The following is a 25,055-nucleotide window of genomic DNA, read 5'->3' as shown; positions in this document are numbered from 1 at the left end:
GTCTGCTGCTGGAAATCCTTCTTGCTCAGGGAGAGGTTAGTCTCTTTTCCATAAAGATCTTCAACTGATTGTATAAGGCCCACCCACATTATAGAAAGTAATCTGCTTTGAGAGGGTGAGATGAATTGAGAGAGTAGCATTGACATATATATATTACCACATGTGAAGTAGATAGGAGTGGGAAGCTGCTGCATATAGTACAGGGAGCTCAGCTCGGTGCTCTGTAAAGACCTAGATGGGGAATGGTGGGAGGGGATATATATGTAAACTTATAGCTGATTTACATTGTTATATAGCAGAAACTAACACAACATTGTAAAGCAATTATACTCCAATAAAAAAAACAGAAGGAAAAAAAGAAAAAGTAACCTGCTTTATTCCAAGTCTACTGATCTAAATGTTAGCCTTTATCCAAGAAACACCTTTACCAGAGGCATCCAGAATAATGTTTGATTATCTGGGCACTGTGACCCAGCCAAGTTGACACATAAGATTAAGTGTCACATTCTCCAGTCTCTTACTGTACGTTAAATATATCTATGGTAATTACTGTGGTGAGGGAAAATTTACCCTTTGGAGATTTGATATGTCTTGCACATCAAATGTTTCTCTCACTAAAAGAAGTAATTTAAACCATACAAGTCAACAACGTGGAATGGATCTGTGACATTTCAGGCGATTACTACAAGTCATACAGTACTCTGGTGACTCCAGAGCTCAGCCACTACCGCTGCTTTCTCAGACACGCCTGGTTCTAAAGAACAGCCTTTGCACAGGATGGGTCTGTATCCATCCTCAGCACCGGACACCTTCTCCAGCTGTAGGACCCATCTGGAATATGGCCAAGGGAGCTCCTAGAAAGTCTGCCTTCTCATGAGGTCATTTCCAAGGACTACTTACATAGAAGAATTTCTTCCCCTCACTCCTTATCTGCCTCCACACTGTTATTTCCTGAGTCCACAGATGCAGAAGGACAGCGGGAATGATTACCCTGCAGACAGAATATTCTTGGACCCCAAGTGGAAATGCCCAGGGTTGCTATTGATCTAAGTGAGGCCGATAATCATTTAGTGAATACATTTTCACTTTCTCTGATGTGCATAAAGTCAAGCACAAAACAGTATAAGTAGCCATTTGCCTGATGACTGATTACATTTTTGAAAATACATTCCATGTCAAATTGATCTAAGTTGACTCTTGAAAGCAGTAGCACTGTAATACTCCAAGCACTGAATGTCTCTTTGTGTAAGAATTATATCTTGAAACCGTATTCAGTGAGCCACCACTGATGCGAAGGTACACTGGGTCGTGGGATTCTTATTGATGTGTAACGCTGGGTTTCTTAAAGGTCACTGTATTTATCAATAAAAGATGTTTGCTTACTAGTGGAGGGAAGGAAAAAAGCTTACTGACTAGGCAGTGTAAGTTGTGCGTTGTTTGCATAAAATTAATAAACTGAGGTTAAATTGATAGTATGCTATAAATATGAATTGTAGAAAATTACACCTTTGAAAGTGTGTGTGTATATATAAATACTTAAAGTATATACACATAGACACACACGTAATTAATAACTCACTTCCTCCTATAAACTCTGAACAACTTCCTTTAGTTGTGATGGGTGGTGTGAGAGTTAGTGTGTCTTTGGTGTGTGTGTGTGCATGTGCATATGCTGACTTCCGAAGGGTGATTGCTTCTCAGTGGTAGAAATGCAAGCTTTAAAGATTCTGTCTCCCTTTTCCTACTACAATACAAAGTAGTTCTTATGAAGAGTAACTGGCCTTTTCTTTAACTGGTAAGAATTACAGAATGTTTTCGCTCTGTTTAATTCATTATAGAAATTGTGTTATAAACAATTCACAAAGCACTGCTTATCACGCATGTGTCTTCCAACACAATTTCTTGCAAATGATCTCCTGAAAAATCATCAGTTTTTCTCCACTTCTGCTCCTGCTGGAGCACTTCATGCATTCTTTTAAAACAAGATCAGTTTTGGGACTTCTGTAAGTTAAGACTGTTCTTTCTATTTAACGAAAGTGTTTACCATAAAGTTCAGTAAAAACAAATCCATTCATTTGCTGTTATTTCTTTTAAAACTATTTACCCATCTCTAATTCTGTATTTCTTCCTAACCCTGTTTCTTATTTGTCCCATGTTTAAGCACCAGTGAGCCTTTAGTTACATTGCCTATTGTATAAATCTAGCATGAGATTCCATTTGTTCCAATATTCAGTCACTTTATTAAAGAATGTTATGTAGGTAAGTACAGCTGTGTCAAAATATACTGCTTTAATATTTTTCCAAAAAATAAAATTTATACAAAGAGAACATTTAGAAGTATTCTTTCAAACGCGGTACAGGTTAAGAACGAACTCTGCATAATCTCAACATGTCTGGAATACTACTTGGAAATATTCTCTCTGACAGAAACCATTCCTGCTTGGAGAATTTTAGGTTGCATAGACTCAACTTAAAAAAATAACATTAAAATTTCAAATCCAATTTTCCCCTTTTCAGAATTATATTTTTATATTCATTTTTATGTGTGCATACTGTATTTTTTTATAATTTTGAAAGAGTAAGACTCATTTCTTTATTAGCTGGCTGGAAGAAGATTAAATTCTCATATGTTTTTTCTTTTTCTTAAATGGTAATGCTGTGCTAAACTAAAAAAAATTGTCGATGGTATCAGGAAAACTTTTTAAGACCCAGGTGATTTTTTTTTTCTTGGAAATTGCAGGTTGATATTTTATATTCGCTTCCATGATTTCGTTAGATACTTTGAGTTTCTGTTTTTACTTTTAGCTGGAGATGAGCTAAAAAATTCAAGGGTATTTATGGCATTTGAACATTTCTTTTATACTCAGAGCAACTTTGTACTTGTAACATTTCAGAAGTGAATTTTCCCTGTTCAAAAGCCTTTTCCTCCTTTATATACAAAATTAGCACTGTATGGTGAGTTAATATAATCCATGATGACATTCATGTTTCTCTTTTTTTTTTCCCCCTCCCTGATACTGTTTTATAAGGTGGATGTAGAAGGTGACTAATTCAGTCTCTCCATCTCCAGATCTCTGTAACTTTTACAGTTTTGTGCTGGCATTGCTTTTCAGTTTAAACTTCTTCCCAAGATTTTTACTTGTTTGTTGTTTTAAGATGTTCTTAATTATCTTTCTTTGTCTTTGGGATAATTTTATGGCTGGCATACTCTGGGAGCATCACTTCAACAATAACTCTGTCATAGGATCGTGTTACTACATAGTTTTTACATGTCTATTATGATTTATATCATCATAACAAGATTGGCATTATATTCAAAATGTTTATTTTAATGGAAATTTTCAACATTTTGTTGTCAGAAGCCTATCATTATATAATCACTTCCAGCCACTTAGTTTTTTTAATGTGTACATGAGTTTTTTAAAAGTCTTAAAAAATTCATTCATCGCAATATTTTCTCTTCCTTGTAATTAAGGTACCTACTGAACTCATTAAATATTTGGTCAAATTAATTCATTGTTTTAAGAAAATAACTTTCATACAGTATTTTTGGCAGTTCTCCTGATTTTTAAAAGTAGCACATTTTAGTATATTTAAGGAGAGAGGAGAGAATTAAAATGCTTATTTTTATTTTAAGAAACTAAGCCCTTTTCTTCACTGTGTTTGCATAAAATAAATGTATTTTTTCAAAAAATTAGGAACTTCTATAAATCTCTTAATTTTTCAGATGCTTATGACTGATATTGCTTTGTTATTAATTCAAGCAAGTTTCACTGAAACTCTGTCCCAATCTGCAGGCATCTGTAACATTTACATATTAAAAGCTTATTTTCTTAGAAACATTGAGGATGCATAGTTTCTAATGTTATTACCAGACTGGTTACAGAAATATCACCAAAGATGGAACCTGTACCATTTGAAAAGTCCAAATGGTCACATACTAGTATGTATTTTCTTATGGTTAACAGAGAGGCAGGTCACACTCTCGTTCATACATGTGATTTGAGGCTGTTAGTATTGGTGGTGAGTTACCATGACTCTGTAGGAGGGGAAGGCCTTTTTTGTTAATGCAGATACTGCCCATAAAATGATCATGTATTTTTTTTTTAATGTCATCATAAATGTCAAAATTTTATGAAAATAAGATCATTAAAATGATATTTACATTGTAAAAATCTTCACTGAAACTATTTATGGGAGCCAAAGAAACTGATAACAATTTGTGATTTTAAAAAATCACATTCAGTTTTATTAGTGTAGTTCTAAATTTCCAACACCCAGGTTGCTTTTCTTTTACTCTCTTCACTTCTTAGGTGAGTCCACTGGTTCTCTCTTTATCTTCCTTGATCTTTGATCTTTAGTTTTTATACTATATTCTCACTAAAATTTTTTTGCCATTGTTTTTGCTTTCATTGCTTTTTAAGTATTTAAGTGTTTTAACCTATTGGGTATTCCTAACCTTTAAGAATATACAAATTTGATCTATTTTCAAAATACAGGAAAGTGGAACCTGCCTCTGAGACACAGGCAAAATGTATTTTCTGTTATATATTGATGTAACCTCACAGATACGTCTACCAATCCTGGATTTCATTTGTTTGGTGTTTTTGTGTATTTTTTTAAATTGTAAAATTATGTAACATTATGGAAAGTCTTTTAAAAATAGGACGAAATAGTTGCCTACAGCCCTCTCCCCCTAGTATATTGTCTGCTTTTATAGTTTTTTTCTGTATTCAAACCAGTTTTTATATTAGTAAAACTCAGTATAATTATGACTATTGTATATGTCCAGTTTTCTCCATTTATTGGTATCGCAAATACATTTCTTAATGGTGTTGTATAGTTCTTTTTAAATTTTTATTTTACATTGAAGTATAGTTGATTAACAGTGTTGTATTAGTTTCAGGTGTATAGCAAAATGATCCAGTTATATATATATACATGTATCTATTCCTTTTCTTTCCCCACTTAGGTTATTATAGAATATTGAGCAGCATTTCCTGTGCTATACAGTAGGTCCTTGTTGGTTATATATTTTAAATACAGCAGTGTCTTAAGCCCCCTTTCTTTGAAAAGGTGTTTCATAGTTAATCATTCCCATACTTGTATATATTTTGAATGCTTCAAGGTGTTTTTTACTATTAAAAATATCACTAACATTTGAAATTATAGGATGTGAAAGTTGCTCAGTCGTGTCCAGCTCTTTGTGACCCCATGGACTATACAGTCCATGGAATTCTCCAGGCCAGAATACTGGAGTGGGTAGCCTTTCTCTTCTCCAGGGGATCTTCCCAACCCAGGAATTGAACCCAGGTCTCCTGCATTGTGGGTGGATACTTTACCAGCTGAGCCACAGGGAAGCCCGAAATTATAGGATGGATAGATATAATTTTTGTTGTTGTTGCTGTTGCTGCGTCGCTTCAGTCATGTCCAACTCTGTGCGACCCCATGGACTGCAGCCTACCAGGCTTCTCCATCCCTGGGATTCTCCAGGCAAGAACACTGGAGTGGGTTGCCATTTCCTTCTCCAATGCATGAAAGTGGAAAGTGAAAGTGAAGTCGCTCAGTCGTGTCTGACTCTTAGCGACCCCATAGACTGCAGCCTACCAGGCTCCTCCATCCATGGGATTTTCCGGGCAACAGTACTGGAGTGGGGTGCCATTGCCTTCTCCCATAGATATAATACTTATCTATAATTATTTGAAGTTAATTTTAATACCAAATGATTCTTAATTTACATATGTAAGCATTAAATTTAATACCCTTTTTGCTGAATAGTTATATCTGTGGTGTTATATCAATACTATTATATCAAATATAGTGAAGTAGTTTTGAAAATAACCAAATAACAACTGCCTGAGTTTAATTTCTTTTTTTTCTTCTTAAGAGAAATGTCAAGTCAAATCAGATTAGAAGTACTTGCTAAAAAATTTTAGTTTCTGTCCTGAGCCTGTGTTGTGAAAACACTTAAATTACAAGTATTTGGAATAATCTCTATTCCCCTAGTAGATCAGGAATACTTTGAGGGCAATGACACTGTTGCATATATTTTTCTATTTTACACATCATCTTAAATACAGAGGAATATCAAATATACATATTCAATTATATTTGAAAAATATCTTCTAACAGAAAAAGAGCTTATGATTTTTACTCCCTGAATTAAACTGCTGCTTCTCTTTGATAAACTTTTCCTAGTAAGTTATTTCATAAAACCACTGACGGTCCTACTGTGTAGCACAGGTAACTCTGCTCAATGTTATGTGGCAGTCTGGATGGAGGGGAGTTTGGGGGAGAATGGATACAAGTATATGTGTGGTTGAGTCCCTCTGCTGTCCACCGGAAACTATCACAACATTGTTAATAGGCATACTCACGTACAAAATTAAAAGTTTAGTAAAACAACAAAAGTCACTGAAAGCTTACCAGTTTTTCTCTTAAACATCTGTGTGTGTAGAATAACATTTCAAGCTTTATTCTGGACTTTCAAGATTTAATATTTGAACCAAGGATTGTTTTCTCTTTATGACACTAAAGGAAGAGTTCCTTAAACCTGTTAGATTGTTATGCCTGCTCCATTTGTTGTTGTGAGAATTAAATGAACGCATCCATGTAAGTGCTTCAGACGGTGTCTGTCATTTGTAAGTTCTCAACAAATACCCACTACCACCACCACCACTGCTTCCGCTGTTTTGATATTGAAATTAACAATAAGGGAATGATCTAAACTCAGACCAAGAATCACCTTTTTTTTTTGGTCCAAACATCATAACTCACTATCTGGTGTTTCAGTACAAAGTGTGTATTAACATAAAGTTGGTAAAGGGTTGTTCAGTAAGGATTTCTGGGGCCATTGGCTAATTATTGAGAAAACTATAAAGTTACAGCCTCATCTCACAAACTTGATCTCATAATCATACCTGAGTAATTCCAGATGGATTTAAAAAATTAAGTGTAAAGCTATGTAACCTATTTTTTTAATTTAAGAAAATTTGGGTGTTTATCAGATTAGGGGTAGGAAAGTCATAAAAATAGTGAAAGAAATTACAAAGGAAAGAAATTCACAGATTCAAATAAATAAACCTTTAAAATTTCTTTGAAAAGGAAAACTGAAAATCTTAACATCTTTGCAATAAATAAGGCCAAGGGTTATGACCTTAAAAGATACATGTATGTGTATGCTGTTTATGTAGACTCCCCCAAAAACAATCAACAAGTATTAACAATTCACAGAAGAAATAAATGCAAATGAGTTGCAAATGTGAAAAACAGGTTCAACTTAACAGTTAAAATGAAACGGTATACAGTTTTTCACTTGTAAGATCACTAAAGATTTTTAAATGATTAGAAGTCCTTTGATGAGAAAATGGTAAAACACGCAGTTGTTCTTGCTGCCAGTGGAGATGTATGTTCTTATTAACCCATCTGAGAAGCATTTGGACAAGATCCATCAAGCTTCTTGCAATTTGCCCTAATGAAGTCATCAGTGACACAGAGTAACAGGAATGTACAGGAATGTTTATTGCAACTTGTGTCATCTTTTATAATAAAAAAATAAAATTTACTTTAAGCAGAACCACGCAACTAAGTAAGTTAGCGAGTTATCATAAATTATTCCTGCTGGAAAATATTAGATAAGAAGTGTCTCCGAGTGATGAAGGGCTGACCCGCACCTGCGGTTTCTCTGTGAAGCCACTTTCCTATTGTAATAAAGCTGACGTGCTGTTCTCTTGAAAAAAAAAAAACACAAATCTCTAGCAGCTGTGGGTAAGAGCCATGGAAAAAGCTTGTCCATAAAAATGTTGAGCCAATTATAAATTACAAAAATGTGAAATATAAGGAAAAATATATTTTGCATGAAACCGTTCCCTTACTCCAAATTCCTTGTTAGTGCTGCTCTGCCGCTCCTGGTGTCTAAGAGCCAGCTCTTGCTAAGACTTGTGCACCAAAAACGAACTAGAATGAAATACGTTCTAGGTGATTTATTCCCATTTACTGGAAAGAACCTTCTGCTTGCTTTCAATTTAAGTACACATTCTTGAGCTTCCTTTTAATAAGAGAACCACCTAAGACCCAAAGGCCAGAAATGATTAACCCCTTTTCCTGATGTCGACCTCACTCTCCTTTAAGCTTAGACTTAACCAAGCTGTGCTGACATGCCCACACTGTGTCACTGAAATTTGAAAATGACAGTCTCTATGCTGCCTTGAGTGGCAGGCTTCTGTGCTACCTGGTTTGGCTTTGTTTTTATCTGAGAAACAAGTAACAACTCTGGATTTCATGCCTTTTGTTATATCCTCTGTTCTGGCTGTTTTATTAGTTGTTCTGGGTTGGGGATTTCTCGTTTCCTGACTCTAATTTTGTATATTCATAGATGTGTGTGTGTGTGTGTGTGTTTCCCGATGGCTCAGTGGGGAAAGAATCTGCCTACAATGTGGGACACACAGGAGATGTGGGTTCGATCCCTGGATTGGAAAGATCCCCTGGAGGAGGAAATGGCAGCTCACTCCAGTATTCTTGTCTGGAGAATTTCATGGGCAGAGGAGCCTGGCGGGCTACAGTCCATAGGTGGGGGTCGCAAAGAGTCAGACACGAATGAGTGACATAAACGGCAAAACGACATATATGTGTGTGTATGTATGTATGTGTGTATCCATATGCATGGGTACATGAGTGTATCTATCTATTGTGTGGTGTAAATATGTGACATATATATGTGTGTGTGTTGAGGGAGTGAGGGACCGTAAGTAAGGACAGAAAAGAGAGATGCTCTCTAAATGTAACTGTAATAACAGAGATAGCACATCCCTAGAAAGAGTACCTAAAAAAAAAATAAAAAGGTAGGTAACATACACTGAATCTTTATCTCTTTAAAAATGCCTTACTGCTTTAATAAGCTACTTTTAATAGTTAACATATTTAAATCTGGATTTAATATTTTGTGTCTTTTATGACGTTACTCAAACATGAAGCCCCTTCATTTGCTTTTCCCGTTCCTGCTAGACAGACGTGTGCTATGGGAACAACAGAGAACGCAGTGTGTTCCTGCCTTGGAGGCACTTTCAGGTTAGGTGTGACCCAGTCAGGTGCTAATCTCTGTCTACTGTGTAAGCCGTTTACCACACGCCAGGTCCTGGGCAGATGCTTCACATAAATTGTTTAATCCTTAATATCCTGTGAGAGGTTGATAGTATTATCCTCATTTTAAAGCTGAGAAATGAAGCTTCAGAAAGTTTTAAAAACATTGGCAAGTCACCCAAGTTGGTAAGGAAGCCAGTGACCCAGATCTGAGCCTTTAACACTCAGCACGGAGCCCCTGCACCCATGGGATCCCAGTGGACCTGGCTGACTTTTCCCCTTTTGTTTTCTAAATGAGGCGCTGGGCCAAGACACTCAGGCCTCAGAACCTGTGGGAATTCTGCATGCGTGGTCGTGGCCACCTGGAAAACACGTGAGCGAGGTCAGGGCCGGTCGTGGTGTGCGGGCCAGTGCAGGAGTGTCCCTGATGTGCTGGCTGGGCGGGGTCTCAGCAACCTGACGCTCTCCTCTCCGGGGCTGCTCCGGCTCTGAACCTTCATGAACGCGGTGCTGTGTCCCTTTTGTCGGCTTCGTATGGTTATCTTTGTGAAAATCCCAAATGTGTCTGGCTTTCTTTGTCAAAATTTACATTAAGGAAATGAAACAGGAACGATAGTAGAATTTTAGGGTTGCCTTTAAAAATCCTGTTTAGAAAATCTGTTGTCGTGGTTTTAGTTGTCAGGTCATGTCTGAATCTTTTGCGACCCCATGGACTATATATATAGCCATATATATAGCCTGCCAGGCTCCTCTGTCCATGGGATTTCTTAAGCAAGAGTACTGGAGTGGGTTGCCATTTCCTTCTCCAAGGGATCTTTCTCATCCAGGAAATGAACCCACGGCTCCTGCATTGGCAGGCAGATTCTTTACCACTGAGCCACTAGAGATTTACCTTTTACTTGAATTAAGTACCTTTTCTGTACCAAGTGCTGTACAGCTCACACCCCCAAGTGACCCCCAGCTCCTCACCCTGCATGTCCATGGAGATCTCACGTTAGAAATCTGGTTCCCTTTTCTCTTTCCCCCACTATCTCATTATTGTTTATGACAAAGGTGAAAACTTGAGTTAATCATAAAGACTCCATTAGGTAAGCATTTTCACTGAAATTCAGGATTTAGCTGGGATTCGTTGATCAGGAATTTTTCCGGTTTTCATTTTGGATTCATTGTGGATGAGGCATATATGTCTTCAATCCATTTCTGTGCCAGATGTTTGTAGTGACTTGAGGAAACCCCTCCCTCCGTATGAGGAATAACTGTGAAGGGATTTTTAGTTCTACCTGCTAATCCTACAGGATGTCTCATGAGTCTTTCCCCAAAAAATACAAAATATAATTACAGTTTGTCCTCAGACCCTCACCATAGAAGTCTGACGTCTCTGTGCAGCTAAGATTCTTAGAATTCACCCATCTTTTCTTCATCCTAGGACCAGGTTAGTACACTTCCTCTTTGTCCCTGAGATCTCACCTTTCTTTGTAAGATGATATGTTTCATCATTTATTCTGTTTGCTTTTTCCTTTTGTCTTTAATAAGAGATTATTAGAGTAGCTGTCTTCCTTGTTTCAAATTCTTTGTAAATCTTCTCTCTCAAATAATCAGAGTATCTCAAGATCAGACCGACTCTTAGTGGATTCCAGGAACATATTATCAGAACATATTTATCACTCCATTCTTAATATTTTGATTTTTATTAAACTGTGGATCTATAAGGTGAGTGATAGAACTCTGTGGACATTCATTAACTGTTTTTTTTAAATACTGCCTTTATTTTGAAAATTAATTTTTAAATCCAATAGTAATATTTATTTTTCTTTGTGTTCTCTAAAATTCACATTATTGCATTTTATTATAAAATACCTTTATTAAAGTTTTTTTCCTGCTTACCAGATTTGATTAGTATTCTTTTTAAAGAGAATCTGTTTTTATACATTTAAAAATATGCTTGCATTTGTTTTATGTTATGAAACTGATATAGAATATTTATCATATTGTAATAAGCAGACTGTTGCCTCCCTTTAAAGTCTGGATTTTGAGTGTGTTGGTTAGGCCAAGAATCCTTGAATGATGTGTATGGTAAATACCACTCTTCAAGAAAAGACATTAAACCAGAATGATATAACTATGTGAAGAACAAGCAGAATGAAATAGGGTTTGCCTGAGACAAGGAACTTTTGCCTTCGCTTTTCTAAGCCAACATTTCAAATGACAGCAGTGTGCTGGAGGGAGCTGTTTAAGCAGACAGGAAACTTACTTAAATACTTGAAAAGGTGTTTTAGTAAAATATGACACGGTATTAATAAGAGTACACAACTGTGGCTCAGAAACTTATTTTCAAATTTCAGTCAGCTTCACATTATAAAGGGCTTCCCTAATGACTCAGATAGTAAGGAATCTGCCTGCAATGCAGGAGGCCCAGGTTCGGTCCCTGAGTTAGGAAGATGCCCCAGAGAAGGGAAAGGCTGTTCACTTCAGTATTAGCATAGAATTTCTATAGGAGAAAAGAACCTGAGGCTTGGTCATTTACTCCACCCACTGGGGTCTCAGAACGGTGAGGTAACTTGCTGTCAGTGATGGTCTGGTTCTGTCTGCCTGATCCAAGCAGAGGCCTCATGGACGGAGGAGCCTGGAAGGCTGCAGTCCATGGGGTCGCTAAGGGTAGGGCACGACTGAGCGACTTCACTCTGACTTTTCACTTTCATGCATTGGAGAAGGAAATGACAACCCACTCCAGTGTTCTTGCCTGGAGAATCCCAGGGACCGGGGAGCCTGATGGGCTGCTGTCTATGAGGTCGCACAGAGTCGGACATGACTGAAGTGACTTAGCAGCAGCTCCCTAACTTTAGTTTTCTGTTTAACAATAGATGCTATCTGTGCCACAAGGATGTTGTTAGGCTGTGCTTAGAACACAGTGTAAAAGATTCTAGTATTTATGAATGGGAGAATTCATCATTTATATTTAAAAGGTTTCTGCAGTGCTTTTTAAACTTTTTCTTACAATTGTGTTCATCAATCTGTGAAAAAATGTTCTTTATGATATCTGACCTCTTTGTTTCCTGATTTTTGAAAAGAACTCTTTATGATTGGGAAGCAAATAAAACTTAAAATATTATAGCTGTAATTAAATGTTAGATGATTCTTTTATCAGTTGTTTTTATGAAATCATGGAGGATCTATTTCCCTTTTTTTTACTCAGTGCACTGGTAATGCTATTATGGTAAATAAAATCCAGCCCAACTTTGAGGGATTAAAAAAAATTTTTTTTTAGAGGGGGTGTCTTTTTTTAGTTCTAACTGCTAAAACGTTTTTTTTTTTTTTTTTTTTTTTGTATTTGCAGCTGGTTTTAGAAGAAGTTTCCGTCTTAGTAGAAAAGATAAGAAAACAAATAAATCCATGTACGAGTGCAAGAGGAGTGACCAGTATGACACAGCCGACGTGCCCACGTATGAGGAAGTAACACCGTATCGACGGCAGACGAACGAGAAATACAGACTTGTAGTCTTGGTTGGTAAGTGATGGTTTGTGTGATGCTGAGGAAGTAAGACAGTGAGAATTTAACTTCAGAGGGCACAATGATGGAAGTGTTCAAGTGGAAAAAATAAATCTCATCTTGAACACCGTTTGGCCTCTAAAATGAAATCTTTGTAGTCTTTTTGTACTTATGACATTGAGACTTTCAAGATACCTGTGTCATGGGACTGGCGTTTTACTGGATCTTCTCTCTGTAGCAGTGTGTGCGTACTAAGTTCAGTCGTGTCCGACTCTGTGACTGTTTGGACTGTAGCCCACCAGGCTCCTCTGTCCATGGGATTCTCCAAGCAAGAATACTGGAGTGGGCTGCCATGCCTTCTTCTAGGGAATCTTTCTGATCCAGGATTCAAACCCGTGTCTTGTGTCTCCTGCATTGGCACGTGGGTTCTTTACCACTAGCGCCACCTGGGAAGCCCCTTTCTCTGCCTTCTCTGGATTTCTTTTTCTTTTTCTAGTTTTATCAAGTTGAATTTTTGATCACTGAGCAAAAACCCCTTTAAAAATGTTCAAGTATTAACTGGGCATAAATTTAAATTTGCCTCTAAGCACTGCATCCTACAAGTTTTGATTTATTGTGTTTTTATAACATATCATTAAGATCAGGATATTTTCTAATTTCTGTTGTGACTTCTTTGATCAGTGAGTTATTTACATATGTGTTATTTAATTTTCAGATACTTAGGGATTATCCAGGTATCTTTTGGCTATTGATTTCTTATTTAATTCCATTATAGTCAGAGAATATGCTTTGTATGATTTCAATTATTTTTTTAAGTTTGTCAGAATTTACTTTTTTTTTTTAGCCCAGAATACAGTTCTGTGTGTACTTAAAGAGAATGTGTTCCGTTGTTGTTGAATAGAGTGTTTTATACATATTATGTAAGTCAAGTAGGTTGATATTATTATTCAGGTCTTCTGTATTTTTATTATTTGTCCACTTGTTCTGTTAATTGTTGGGAGAAGACTGTTAAATTCTCTAACTGTAGATGTGTCTATTTCTCTTTTTACATTAGTCCACTTTTACTTAATAGATTTAGAAGCTCTGTTGCTGGGTGGATACACATTTAGGAGTATTATGTTTTCTTAGTGAAGTCACTTTTATTGTGTAATGTTCTTTTTTTACCCCTGGTAATATTCATTATCCTGAAGTCACTTTATGTGATATATAACATAGCCACTCAAGCTTTCTTTTGCTTATTGTTTGCCTGGTACATCACTTTCTTTTACTTTAACCCATCTGTGTCTTTCAGACAGGATAGTATTGGGTCTTGTTTTAGATATACAATTTAATAATAAGTGTGTTTTATTGATATGTTTAAAGTTTAATATAGGGCTTCTCCACCTGCAGTGTGGGAGACCTGGGTTTGATCCCTGGGTTAGGAAGATCATCTGGAGGAGGGCATGGCAACCCACTCCAGAATTCTTGTCTAGAGAATCCCCATGGACAGAGGAGCCTGGCGGGCTACATTCCATGGGGTTGCAGAGAGTCTGACACAATTGAGTGACTAAGCACACACATATATGTTCATATTAAATTTACATTTAATTTAACTATTGATATGGTTGGATTTAAGCCTACTATTGATATTTTATGATTTGTTTTCTCTTTGGCCCCTTGTACTTTTCAAAATTTTTCTTTGTTCCCCTTTCCTGCCTTCTTTTGGGTAATGTGATTATTTTTTTTCTTTTTTGATATTAATATATTGCTGACTTTTTGGCTTTATCTCTATGTGTAATTATTAGTTGTTTTCAAGTTTTTTCCTTATCTTTGATTTTTAGCACTGATTATGATGTATTTTTTGAATTTAACCTGTCTGGATTTCCCAGATTTCTCAAATCTGAAAATTTATGACATTCATCAAATTTTTGGCCATTTTTTTTTCCAAGATTTTTTTTTTGACCCAACCTCTTTCCCCTCTACTCTGAGACTCCAGTAGCACATATGTTACACCCTTTAAGGTGGTCTCACAAGTTCTTACAAGTTTTTTCCCAGAGCTTCTCTGTTGTTCAAATTTGATGATTTCTTGTTTTTTTTTTTTTTTTTTTTCTTTTTTTCCTCTCAAGATCTCTGACTCTTTTCCTCATTATCTGTTTTGCTGTTTATCCCACTGAGCAATTTTTTTTTCTTTCAGGTATTTTCTTCATTTGGGAAATTACTAGTTCTTTTCATAGTTTTTGCTTATTTTGTAAGAACTGTACGTTTCCATTCATTTCAAGTGTGTTTAGTTTTACCTTCTGAAGCTTAGCCACTCTCTCGTCTTAGATGATCCCAGCATCAGGGTTATCTTAGGGTTGGCATCTGTTGATTGTATTTCTCCTTGAGAATTGTTCACCTTTACCTTGTTATGTTTGTCGAACAAATGTGTTCCATATCTTGGATGTTCTGAACATTATTTCATATAGACTTTGGGTCTTACTAAATTCTTCTGGATTACGCTATTTTTAGTAGGCTATTAACCTGGCCAGGCTCTTCACTGCTTCTGGTCTGTACCATGCATGTGACCCTTGGGGTAAGAGAGACTTAGACATTGGTTTACATCTTAGTTCGTTTCTCAGAGCCTCTGTTGTGCTTCTTCGGGTTCATCTCAGTCATCACAACTTTTGTGGGATCTCAGCTGCACAGCCTGCTGCTCCACAGTGCAGCTCTGAGACAGAGCCTCATCCTCTGGGCAAAGTCAAAGAAGAGAAGAAAAATAAAACGGGAACCTTCACCCCTTGAAGGCTTCCCTTCATAGCTCAGTTGGTTAAGAATTTGCTTGCAATGCAGGAGACCTGGGTTCAATCCTTGGGTCTGGAAGATCCCCCTGGAGAAGGAAATGGCAACCCACTCCAGTATTCTTGTCCAGAATCCCATGGACAGAGGAGCCTGGCAGGCTACAGTCCATGGGGTTGCAAGAGTTGGACACAACTTTGTGATTAAACCACCACCACCACACGTCCTTGGGGCTCACCTCTTAGGCCTGACTTCCTTTTACACTCTGCCTGCTTTTGTTTGCTTCTCCAGAACCCCCAGATCATTGCTTTTAGTGTGCCGTCCAGAGGTTTCAGTTGTAATCAGTGGGACAGACAGGCTGTGTTAAGCTTCCCCCACCAGCGTGAAGCTGGAACTCCTATCATACACAGCTTGCCTCTGTGGAGACAGGCATTCCCAATCAGCCTCCTCAGAACTGGACAACACAGTCCTCACTGACATATTTCCTACCTAGTTTCAAAGGGTGTTGGGGCAGAATGAAAACACAGCATCACCCCAACTACCTTTTCAGGTAAATTAATGCTCCCAGAAAACTGTATCAGCATTCCATTGTGAGCTCCAGTCACAGTGATCTGCAGTGTTTTGGGTGCTGCTTTACATGAGCACTGATTGTCTAGATCCATGATCACTGAACTAAAATATATCCAGGTAAAATCTTTAATGAAGAAGTTAATTTTTTATTTTTAAAATTTATTTGGCTGCATTGAGTCTTAGTTGCAGCGCATGAGCTCAGTAGCTGTGGTGTGTAGGCTTAGTTACTCCGTGGCATGTGGGATCTTAGTTCTCCGACCAGGGATCAAACCTGCGTCCCCCACGTTGCAGGGTGGATTCTTAGCCACTGGACCACCAGGGGAGTCCTGAGGCTAATTTAATTGTGGGTACTTACTCCAGGAGTTGGTGATGGACAGGGAGACCTGGTGTGCTGCAGTTCATGGGGTCGCAAAGAGTCGGACATGACTGAGAGACTGAACTGAACTGATCTTGCCCTAAACCCCCTTTGTCCCTTGATCTTTGGGTTCCTGGCACCTGACCTGTAAGTTGAATGTGGATCTGTCTAGTGAGCCAGGTGCCTTAGTTTCTAACCACATACTGCCTGCTCTTGTCACTGGATGTTATGCTCTAGGCCAGCTCCTAGGGCTTTCTTCACTTTAATTTTAGTTGTTCAGCCTGTGACATCACTCAGCCTGCAATGACTGCTCTTAACTGTCTCCTTCTTGGAATTCCTTAGGTTTCTGAGACCTGATTCTTAGGGGAAATTCTCCTTTCATCTCCCCAAAGGGGTGTTAACTCCAAGATACTCCCACACTGGGGATGCTCAGTGTTGATGCTTCAAAGCGGTATAGTCAGTGAAGAGTCCTATGTCCTTTGCTATGCATTTCTCCCCACTAACGTGTCCTTCCTCTTTGGAGTTTTCCAGGCCTTGAGTAAATAATTCACCACATTTCTTCATCAATAACTAAAACACCCCTTTTTGTGACTTAGGTTTCTCTATTGCAAACTGAGATCCAAGTGTAATGTTTTCTTACTCTCTGCTGTTCCCAACTGCTTTCAAACTGTCCCAACTCTTTTTTCAGTTTTAACTTGTTTCTTAGGCAGGTCCCGCCCTTCCTGAGCCCTGTGTCATAACAGTGGCTGATCTGTATTGAGTCCAGGCACTGTGCTCAGGGGTATGCTGTTATTATTTCCTCAGCCCTCACTGTGGCTATGAGGTAAATACTTTTCATGTCCCCATTTTACAGAAGAAACTCAAGCACACAGATGAGAAGTAAGTCACTGGCCCTGGATCCAGCCTCTAAGCCATGGAGCCCATTCTGCCCCAGACAGTTCAATACTTGAGCCTGTTCCTCATCTCCCTATGGAACACTGCTTTTGATCTGCAAAATCAGGGCTGTGTCCACACTGTGTGCCAGTCCTGAATATCTTACTTTTCTCTTTTTCCCTTTGGTTTAGGGCCCTCCATTCATTTTCCTAACAGATACCTCGACATGCTGTCAAAGTTCAGTTCCGAGTCTCTTGAGAGCCTCTCTGTGTACAAGAGCCCCGGCCTGAGTCACATTTCCTCTGGCGGGGGTTGGGCCAGGGTCGGGTCAGCTCTGCCTCCCCCGCGCTGGCCACAGGGGGCACCACATTGCACACGGCATGACCGGTCCACTTTCCGGATCCTTGAGTTTGCCAGCACTTCGCTGAAGCATCCTAGCAGGTTTGGCTTCTCTCTCCTCCAGTCTGCCCCCATATTCGGCTGGCCTGCACCCTGCAGCCCTCTCGGCCACCAGGGAGGATTGCTGGGCTTGCTTTTACTATCTGCTTTGTCTACAGCCTTCAGTACGCCAGTCCTGTCATGCTGGTGTAGACAGAGACCCCTGCTATCCCTGAGGCCACCAGCCCTGACTCAGCCAGCCCGGACTCCAGCTCTTCTCAAACTTCAAAAGGCATTTGAGTCACTTGTAAATCTTGTAAAAATGCAGGTTCTGACCTGGGAGTCCCAGGTGAGGCCAGAGATTCTGCATTTTGCTTTTTACCTGTTGCTCCTTGTGACACTGAAGTGCTCAGCCCATACACCCTAGTGAAGCCCCTTGCTCTGTTTGGTTGGGTTCAGTTGCCAATGCGTTCTTTGTTGATTGTTGCCAACTGGCTGCAATTTATTGAGTTGACCAGAAAGTTCATTTGAGTTTTTCTATAACATCTTATGAGAAAACCTAAACGAACCTTTTGGCCAACCCAAAAGGTTGGGTTGAGCAGTATTTTGATTTTCTACTTTTCTTAACATCACACTTCCATTTTGTTCTTTGTCATGCATATGTTATAATGATGGTTTTAAAACTTCTGATTTTGTCTTAATAGACAATCTGTTGTCTTACTCTATTCTGAATTTGCTCAGTGATATTTATCTATTTATTTATTTTGATATTTATCTATTTAGAGCAACTGGTTTATTATTATTTTTAATCTGAAATTTTTTATTGGAAAAATAAGTTTATATGAAACTCTAGTTCCTTACACTTCATTTCCCTATTTGGGAACAAGTGCTGGTAAAAGATAGTTTTTAAATAATGCAGAACTTTTAAAGTCCATATTATTGCATTATAGTAGAACAGACTTAATGGAGAATACTGGTCTTATTTTTTTGTGATGTTAAAGTACATATTATACCCAGGCAAATAGAATATCCTGTATCTCTATGTGAAAGAGAGAGAGAAAATCACATTAAAATACTAAATTCACACAAACTACTTCTCTTGTTTCTACTAAAGGAAGGGTTTGGAAACCTTTTAAAATCAGGAATGCTTGTACAGGTGGAAGTGTGGAAGTGGCCTTCAGGTGTGTCTTTTGTCTTCTCCTGCACTGTGGCCTCTGTAGACTGGGCTTCTAAGAATTTCCCATTATTCACTTTCTTCTATGTGCTCACCACTCAGAAAATCTTCCAGCTTGTCCCATATGGTACTGTTGAAGGTATCCGTTTATTGTCTCGAGGAATCTCTGTCTATTAGGTCCCATGATGGTATAGTGCAGGACAGCGTGGACGGTGACAAGCAGACTTCTGGGCAGGACAGGCCTATCCCTGTTCAGTTCTGTAATTCAGTATCTGGGAACACGACACCTGCACATTTCAAATGTCCTCTAGCTGCAGTTTCTTCATCTAAAAAATGAAAATAGCAAGATTACCTGCTTTCTAAGTTTGTTTGAGAGCTAAAGGAAATATTTACAATGGGTTTAGACCAATACCTGGCCCTACTAACGTTTTAGTAAAATGGAGCTCTTGTATCTTAGCTAAAAATACTATTGAAATGTTCAAATATGAATAGGCTTCTGCTGATTTGGAAGCTCAGTGTTCAAAGTACTTAATAAATTAGATCATTTAGCCATTTATCATCATCTAAAAGAGTGTGTCCAGCAGTGAATTAAAATTTTGGAAATTCTCATTGTTTGTGCATTAACTGTTTGCCTTTCCTGATTGTAAAAATTATATTTAAAAAATAGTTCTCAGATGCTGTAACGTGTGTGTGCTAAGTTTTCAGTTGTGTCCAACTCTTTGTGACCCCATGGACCCTAGCCCGCCAGGTTCCTCTGTCCATGGGATTCTCCAGACAAGAATACTGGAGTGGGTTGCCATGCCCTCCTCCAGGGGATCTTCCTAACCCAGGGATCAATCCCACATCTCTAATGTCTCCTGCATTGGTAGGCGGGTTCTTTACCACTAGTGCCACCTGGGAAGCCCATAATGTACAGAGATGGAAAGAATATAAGCATATTCCTCCAGCCTCATTTGCTTCCTCCCAGTATTCGCAAAGCCACTGGGAATGATGGTGTTTGCCCTGAAACTGTTAGATAAGTATCATTAAAAGGCTGTTCAGAATCTCTACATTTTTTTTTAACCATAATATTGTCTGATTTTAATTCTTGGGCTTAATGTTCAGGAAGTTAAATTATCCAAGTTGTGCACATGACAAAAATATGACAGGGGAATTTGAACCTTGATCAGAAGTATTTAATTTTCTCTTCATTTTGAAAAGATGCTATTTCAAGCTACATTTCAGCCACTAAAACATCTCTGTGACAGTTTCTGTTATATTCCCGTCTGCATTTAAAAGTATTTTCCAAAAGTATGTTAAAACTAAGTATACTAAATTTATACTTAGTGCATTTAGTGCATTTTCTATATGTTAAAACTAAGTATACTAAATTTATATTTAGACCATTTAGTGCATTTTCTATATGAGTGTTATCTTTAGCGAAACCTGACTTTTTAAAGAGTAAAGTAATAAAGCCAAATACTAAGTGCGTGTTTGCAGGGAGAAAGCTTTGGTGTTAAAACGCTACTAAAACATTTCACAGTTTAAGGCAGTAAAGAGCACAAATTCATCTTGCAGATAGTCAGACAATTTGTGACTTGTTCTGTCTGGTTATGAGACATAGGAGGAAACTGACAATAAATCTTTCTGTATATTTCACGTTTCTAGCTTGAGCATAAAGTACTATTCCTTCTCCTTTCTGCGGAGTCTTGTATGTCGCCTAAAGTCTGCCTTGGGGAAGTAGTTTGAATAAATTGACCTTTATAAGACTGTCACCATTTTCCCATAAAACTGGCAAAACAAAAAGTCTTCCACATAAAGCAGAGAGGAAAGTAAGCAGTCAAGACTAACTGTAAATGTTAATATGTTTATCAGAATTCCTGTCACTTTTGTTGAAGGTTGATTGAATGTTGGTAGGAATTAAGAGTCTGCTCTGCAGGGTTTTATATGGACAACTGTAAACACCAAAGTTATAAATGAGTCTATGAGTGTGTGATGGATTTAAAATTATAATCCTTGTATATAAGAGGTAAATATGATCTTTATTAGAACCACAGTTGGCTTTTTATGCTGTTGGTCTGTCTTACGTGTTTATACTCTGGCAGCCTTTCTGGTTGTAAATCACACTGATGTTCATTCAGTGGATTTGTGTGGGAAGGAACAGATGGTGCCTGGCACTGTTCTAGATCTGTGAGTCCATCACTGAAGAGCACAAACATTGTTTCCCTGGGAAGGACATATAGACAGAAAACATATTCATAATAAATTATTAATAAATAATAAAGTCAATCATATTGTACTTAGAGGGTGATAAATGATGTAGAAGAACATAAAAGCAGAGTAGAATCAGGGGACTCGGGCATTGGCCATTTTAAATAAAGATCATGGGAGCCTCATTGAAAAAGTTGCATTTTTGAACAAACTGTTAAGTAAGGAAATTATCCATGCTCTGTTCTACTCAGCTAAGGAAGACTCAAGGAGGGTTTTATCTTGCCTTGTAGTTTTATCGCACTCTTGTCATAACCCTGAGTCAAGGGTGAGACAAATACTTAAAAGTCATTCTTATCTAAGTCTGGTGTAATAGCTGCTTTGGAAAAAATAATGCTGTTTCAACAAGCTTCCTACTTCCTTTTTCTTTTCATTCTCCCTCTCCTTTTTTTCTTCTCCTCCTCCTCCTGACAGCAACATAAAAATTGATGCCTCATTAATTGTATTTTTCTCTCACTATGAAAGCAACAGAAAATCAAGGAAAGAAAATCAATTTCTCTCAAGGCTCGTTATGAACTGCTAAGTTGCTATGTTTTCTATGTAGTTTGATTCCCAGGGAACTTTAAATTGAGCTTTATAAACAGATCTGTCACTCCCCAACACAAAAATCCAGCCACCCACTAATGTGATCTTATAAGATTGTGAGTCAGATAGCTTGATTGTTTTTATTTTATGCCTTGAGCAGCAAATATAGTAGAGCTACAATATGATAAGTAGAATTTTTATGACGTGGGTCTGATCCAAGGGATACCCAGAGATTTCATTTGATTTGTTTTGCAATAAATCAAATGAGTAAGTGTGGCTTTTTTAGGTCACAAAAACAGTTTGGATATTTATTGCAGTCTTCAGTAATTCTGATGTTTCATCGGATAGTAAGAGTGACAAGTCTGGCCAATGTCTGGGAGAAAATGCAGAAGGATTGTCATGTTAAGCAGTACAGGTACACTGGAGGTGAACACGCAGTAAAAGCTGCATCTGTGTCAGTTGCTTTCCACATAATGTACTGTCTTCATGTTTGTGCCAACCCATTCAAAGATCAGGAGCAGAAGTGACTAGTACTTGGCCAGAGCAACAGATTTCTTTCCAATACACAATTTACTATCAGACGTAAATAAAATTATCTTCTCATACACTATGGCTTTTAGATGAGTGTACAGTATGTTAAAACTAATTGGGCTAATCTCTACCTACATGAATCTCTTTCTGAGAAGTTTATTTCCTAACAGATTAATACTATGATTTTTAGCATATTGATCTTTTATGTGTAAGGTACCACCCATCCCGACGTACATTATTAAATTCATCAGCCTTAAGAAAAACTACAACTAAATTCTGTACTTGATGTTTACAAATGAGAAATTACTTTATGCTAACTCTTTGTAGGACTACATGAGTGTCATTTGAAAAAAACACCATATTTCATTGGTCTCTGTAAACATGATTTTCACAATAGTAATACATTATTGTTCTAGTAAATAATTATTCACTGTTCAGTGACTCAGGCTTTGTGCTATAACATAAATAAGGAGATGGTTGAAGTTTCAAAGTACATTGTCAGACAGTGTGGTTTTTTTATTTTTTTTTATGTAAGACCATCATAGCCTCTTACATAGAGTGTAAGAACACCCTCATCCAACAACATGAGAGAGAACTCTACACATGGACATCACCAGATGGTCAATACTGAAATCAGATATTGATTATATTCTTGATAGCCCAAGATGGAGAAGCTCTATACAGTCAGCAAAAACAAGACCTGGGGCTCACTGTGGCTCAGATCATCAGCTCCTTATTGCAAAATTCAGGCTTAAATTGAAGAAAGTAGGGGAAAATCACTAGGCCATTCAGCTAAGACCTAAATCAAATCCCTTACGATTTTAAACAGTGGAAGTGACAAATACATTCAGGGGATTAGATCTGATAGACAGAGTGCCAGAAGAACTATGGATAGAGGTTCGTAACATTGTACAGGAGACAGTGACCAAAACCATCCCTGAGGAAAAGAAATGCAGGAAGGGTAAGTGGTTGTCTGAGGAGGCTTTACAAATAGCTGAGGAAAGAAGAGAAGCAAAAAGCAAAGGAGAAAGGGAAAGATAAACACAACTGAATGCAGAGTTCCAGGGAAGAGTAAGGAGAGATAAGAAGACCTTCTTAAATGAACAATGCAAAGAAATAGAGGAAAAGAATAGAATAGGAAAGACTTCCAATTTCCTTTCAAATTTCTGCCCCATGCTGGGATTCAGAGTGTGTAGGGTTCTGTAGTTGTCCTTTAAGAGTGGGGTCTCTATAGAACAGCCTTTTGGACTCTGTGGGAGAGGGAGAGGGTGGGATGATTTGGGAGAATGGCATTGAAACATGTATAATATCATTTATGAAACGAGTCGCCAGTCCAGGTTCGATGCACGATACTGGATGCTTGGGGCTTGTGCACTGGGACGACCCAGAGGGATGGTATGGGGAGGGAGGAGGGAGGAGGGTTCAGGATGGGGAACACATGTATACCTGTGGCAGATTCATTTTGATATACGGCAAAACCAATACAATATTGTAAAGTTAAAAAAAAAAAAAAAGTGGGGTCTCTATTCCCCACAGCTCTCCAGCTCTCCTGAAAGTAAGCCTCTCTGGCCTTTAAAGCCAGAGTTCTGGGGGCTCATCTTCTTATGTAGGACCCCTAGGCTAGGGAGCCGGATGTGGGACCTGGATGTGTTGCTCTTTGGGGAGAACCTCTGCAATTGTAAATTTCTTCCTGTTTGTGGGCCACCTACCTCGGGGGGTGGGTCTTGACTGTACCTTGTCTTCACGCCTGCGACCCATCTCGTTGTGGACTTGTTATAACTTTAGTTGTGTAAGGTCTTTTCTGCCCGTCTTTAGGTTGTTCTCATTGATGGTTGCCCTGTAAATGTTTGGTAATGTTGGTGTGCTCATGGTGGGCGGTGAGCTCAGTCTTCCTACTCCACCATCTTGACCCCACCCTCCAAAATCTTTCTTTATAAGATAAAAATAAAGGCATTTTTACATTAGTTAATGGGCATATTTTCCTAAATGTAAAGCTTTAAATAGAAATTTTACTAGCATCATTTTATTAACCCCCAAATGGGCTGTATTTCTGTGGCTGAAATGAATGAGCCTTTATATAAAACCACACACAACACATTTGCCTACTCTCAGAAAGGAGTTACTAATTAAATGCATTCAAGTATTGAAAGTAATATGCCTTTCTGAAGAACACAAGACATATTATCACTGCTGTGGTATTCTGGGTGAAAATACATAATAAAATCATAATCTACAGCCAAAAAAGAAAAATATATACCTTTCTAATTATCTTACTTCTCCATTTAATGTATTTTTTATAAGAATTTCAATTAATGCAGATGACTTATGACTTTATTCTTTCTAGAATTTGCATGCAAAATGATTTTCTAAATTCTTATGAGATTAAAAAAAAACCAGACACTTATTTACGTTTCTGCTTTGAATAGAGTCACTCCTTTGTTTTTAAAGCTAGCAAGCCCATCCACTGTATGAATAACATTTACCACATGCATTCCAAATTAGTGAACTCCAAAATGATTTTTTAATGTGCTTTTTTGGCTTCTCCTTTGATATCATCAGTCCGTTTGATTTTCCTTAGTCCTGAATCAAGAATCTGAATAGACATGCCCTCTGTATGTTGTCCAGACCTGGTATGCTTGTCATCTTCATTAAGTTTAGTTTAGAGTTCTCAGAAGTTCTGCACAGGGTAAGTTTTGAGTTCACCGGATTTGACTTCTGCCATTTTTTGTAGCCTGAGTCTTGTATTCCACAAGTATAACTTTTCATCACTGTTTAAAGTGTGAGGCAACTTGGAATGGGGTGAAAGACTCTGTGAAGTTATGGGTCACAGCTACAAACAGCTGAGCACCTCGTTACCTGAGCCTGTGTCCTGTCAACATTCTTTCGATAAGACGATGGATTGAGTGGAAAGAATGTGGACTCCTGAGCAGACACACAGGCTTCTGAATACCAGCTAAGCCACACTCCAGATGTGCGATCTTGGGAAAATTACTTGCCCTTTCATCATCTCGGTTTTCTCATCTGTAAAGCGAGGATAATAATACCTTTCTTGCAGGGATGTTTTGAAGATTAGTCATGGTGTA

General features: G+C 38.0%; 1 protein-coding gene and 1 long non-coding RNA gene across 7 annotated transcripts in view; one reads left to right on the top strand and one right to left on the bottom strand.

Moving 5' to 3' along the window:
• The window catches only part of LOC113903506, a 178,272-nt gene that overhangs the window by 73,835 nt on the left and 79,382 nt on the right, over positions 1-25,055 (bottom strand). The window contains exons 3-4 of one of the 6 annotated variants that reach the window (XR_003514147.1): positions 23,682-23,809; positions 18,285-18,995 (exon numbers count right to left, since the gene is read on the bottom strand). The exons of 4 other annotated variants lie outside the window; for them this stretch is intronic. This is a non-coding gene — a long non-coding RNA (uncharacterized LOC113903506). Of the gene's footprint in view, positions 1-18,284; positions 18,996-23,681; positions 23,810-25,055 lie in introns of those variants that run through there. One more of the 6 variants, XR_003514150.1, reaches the window with a different exon arrangement.
• The window catches only part of MPP7 (membrane palmitoylated protein 7), a 225,435-nt gene that overhangs the window by 180,564 nt on the left and 19,816 nt on the right, over positions 1-25,055 (top strand). Inside the window, exon 12 of the mRNA XM_027559723.1 lies at positions 12,413-12,583. Within this exon, the coding sequence (XP_027415524.1) occupies positions 12,413-12,583 (171 nt within the window). The remainder of the gene's footprint in view (positions 1-12,412; positions 12,584-25,055) is intronic.

Source organism: Bos indicus x Bos taurus, chromosome 13 (assembly GCF_003369695.1).
Source record: "Bos indicus x Bos taurus breed Angus x Brahman F1 hybrid chromosome 13, Bos_hybrid_MaternalHap_v2.0, whole genome shotgun sequence".
NCBI lineage: Eukaryota > Metazoa > Chordata > Mammalia > Artiodactyla > Bovidae > Bos > Bos indicus x Bos taurus.
Note: the sequence above shows the minus strand (reverse complement) of the source record. Positions and strands in the feature narration are given on the sequence as shown.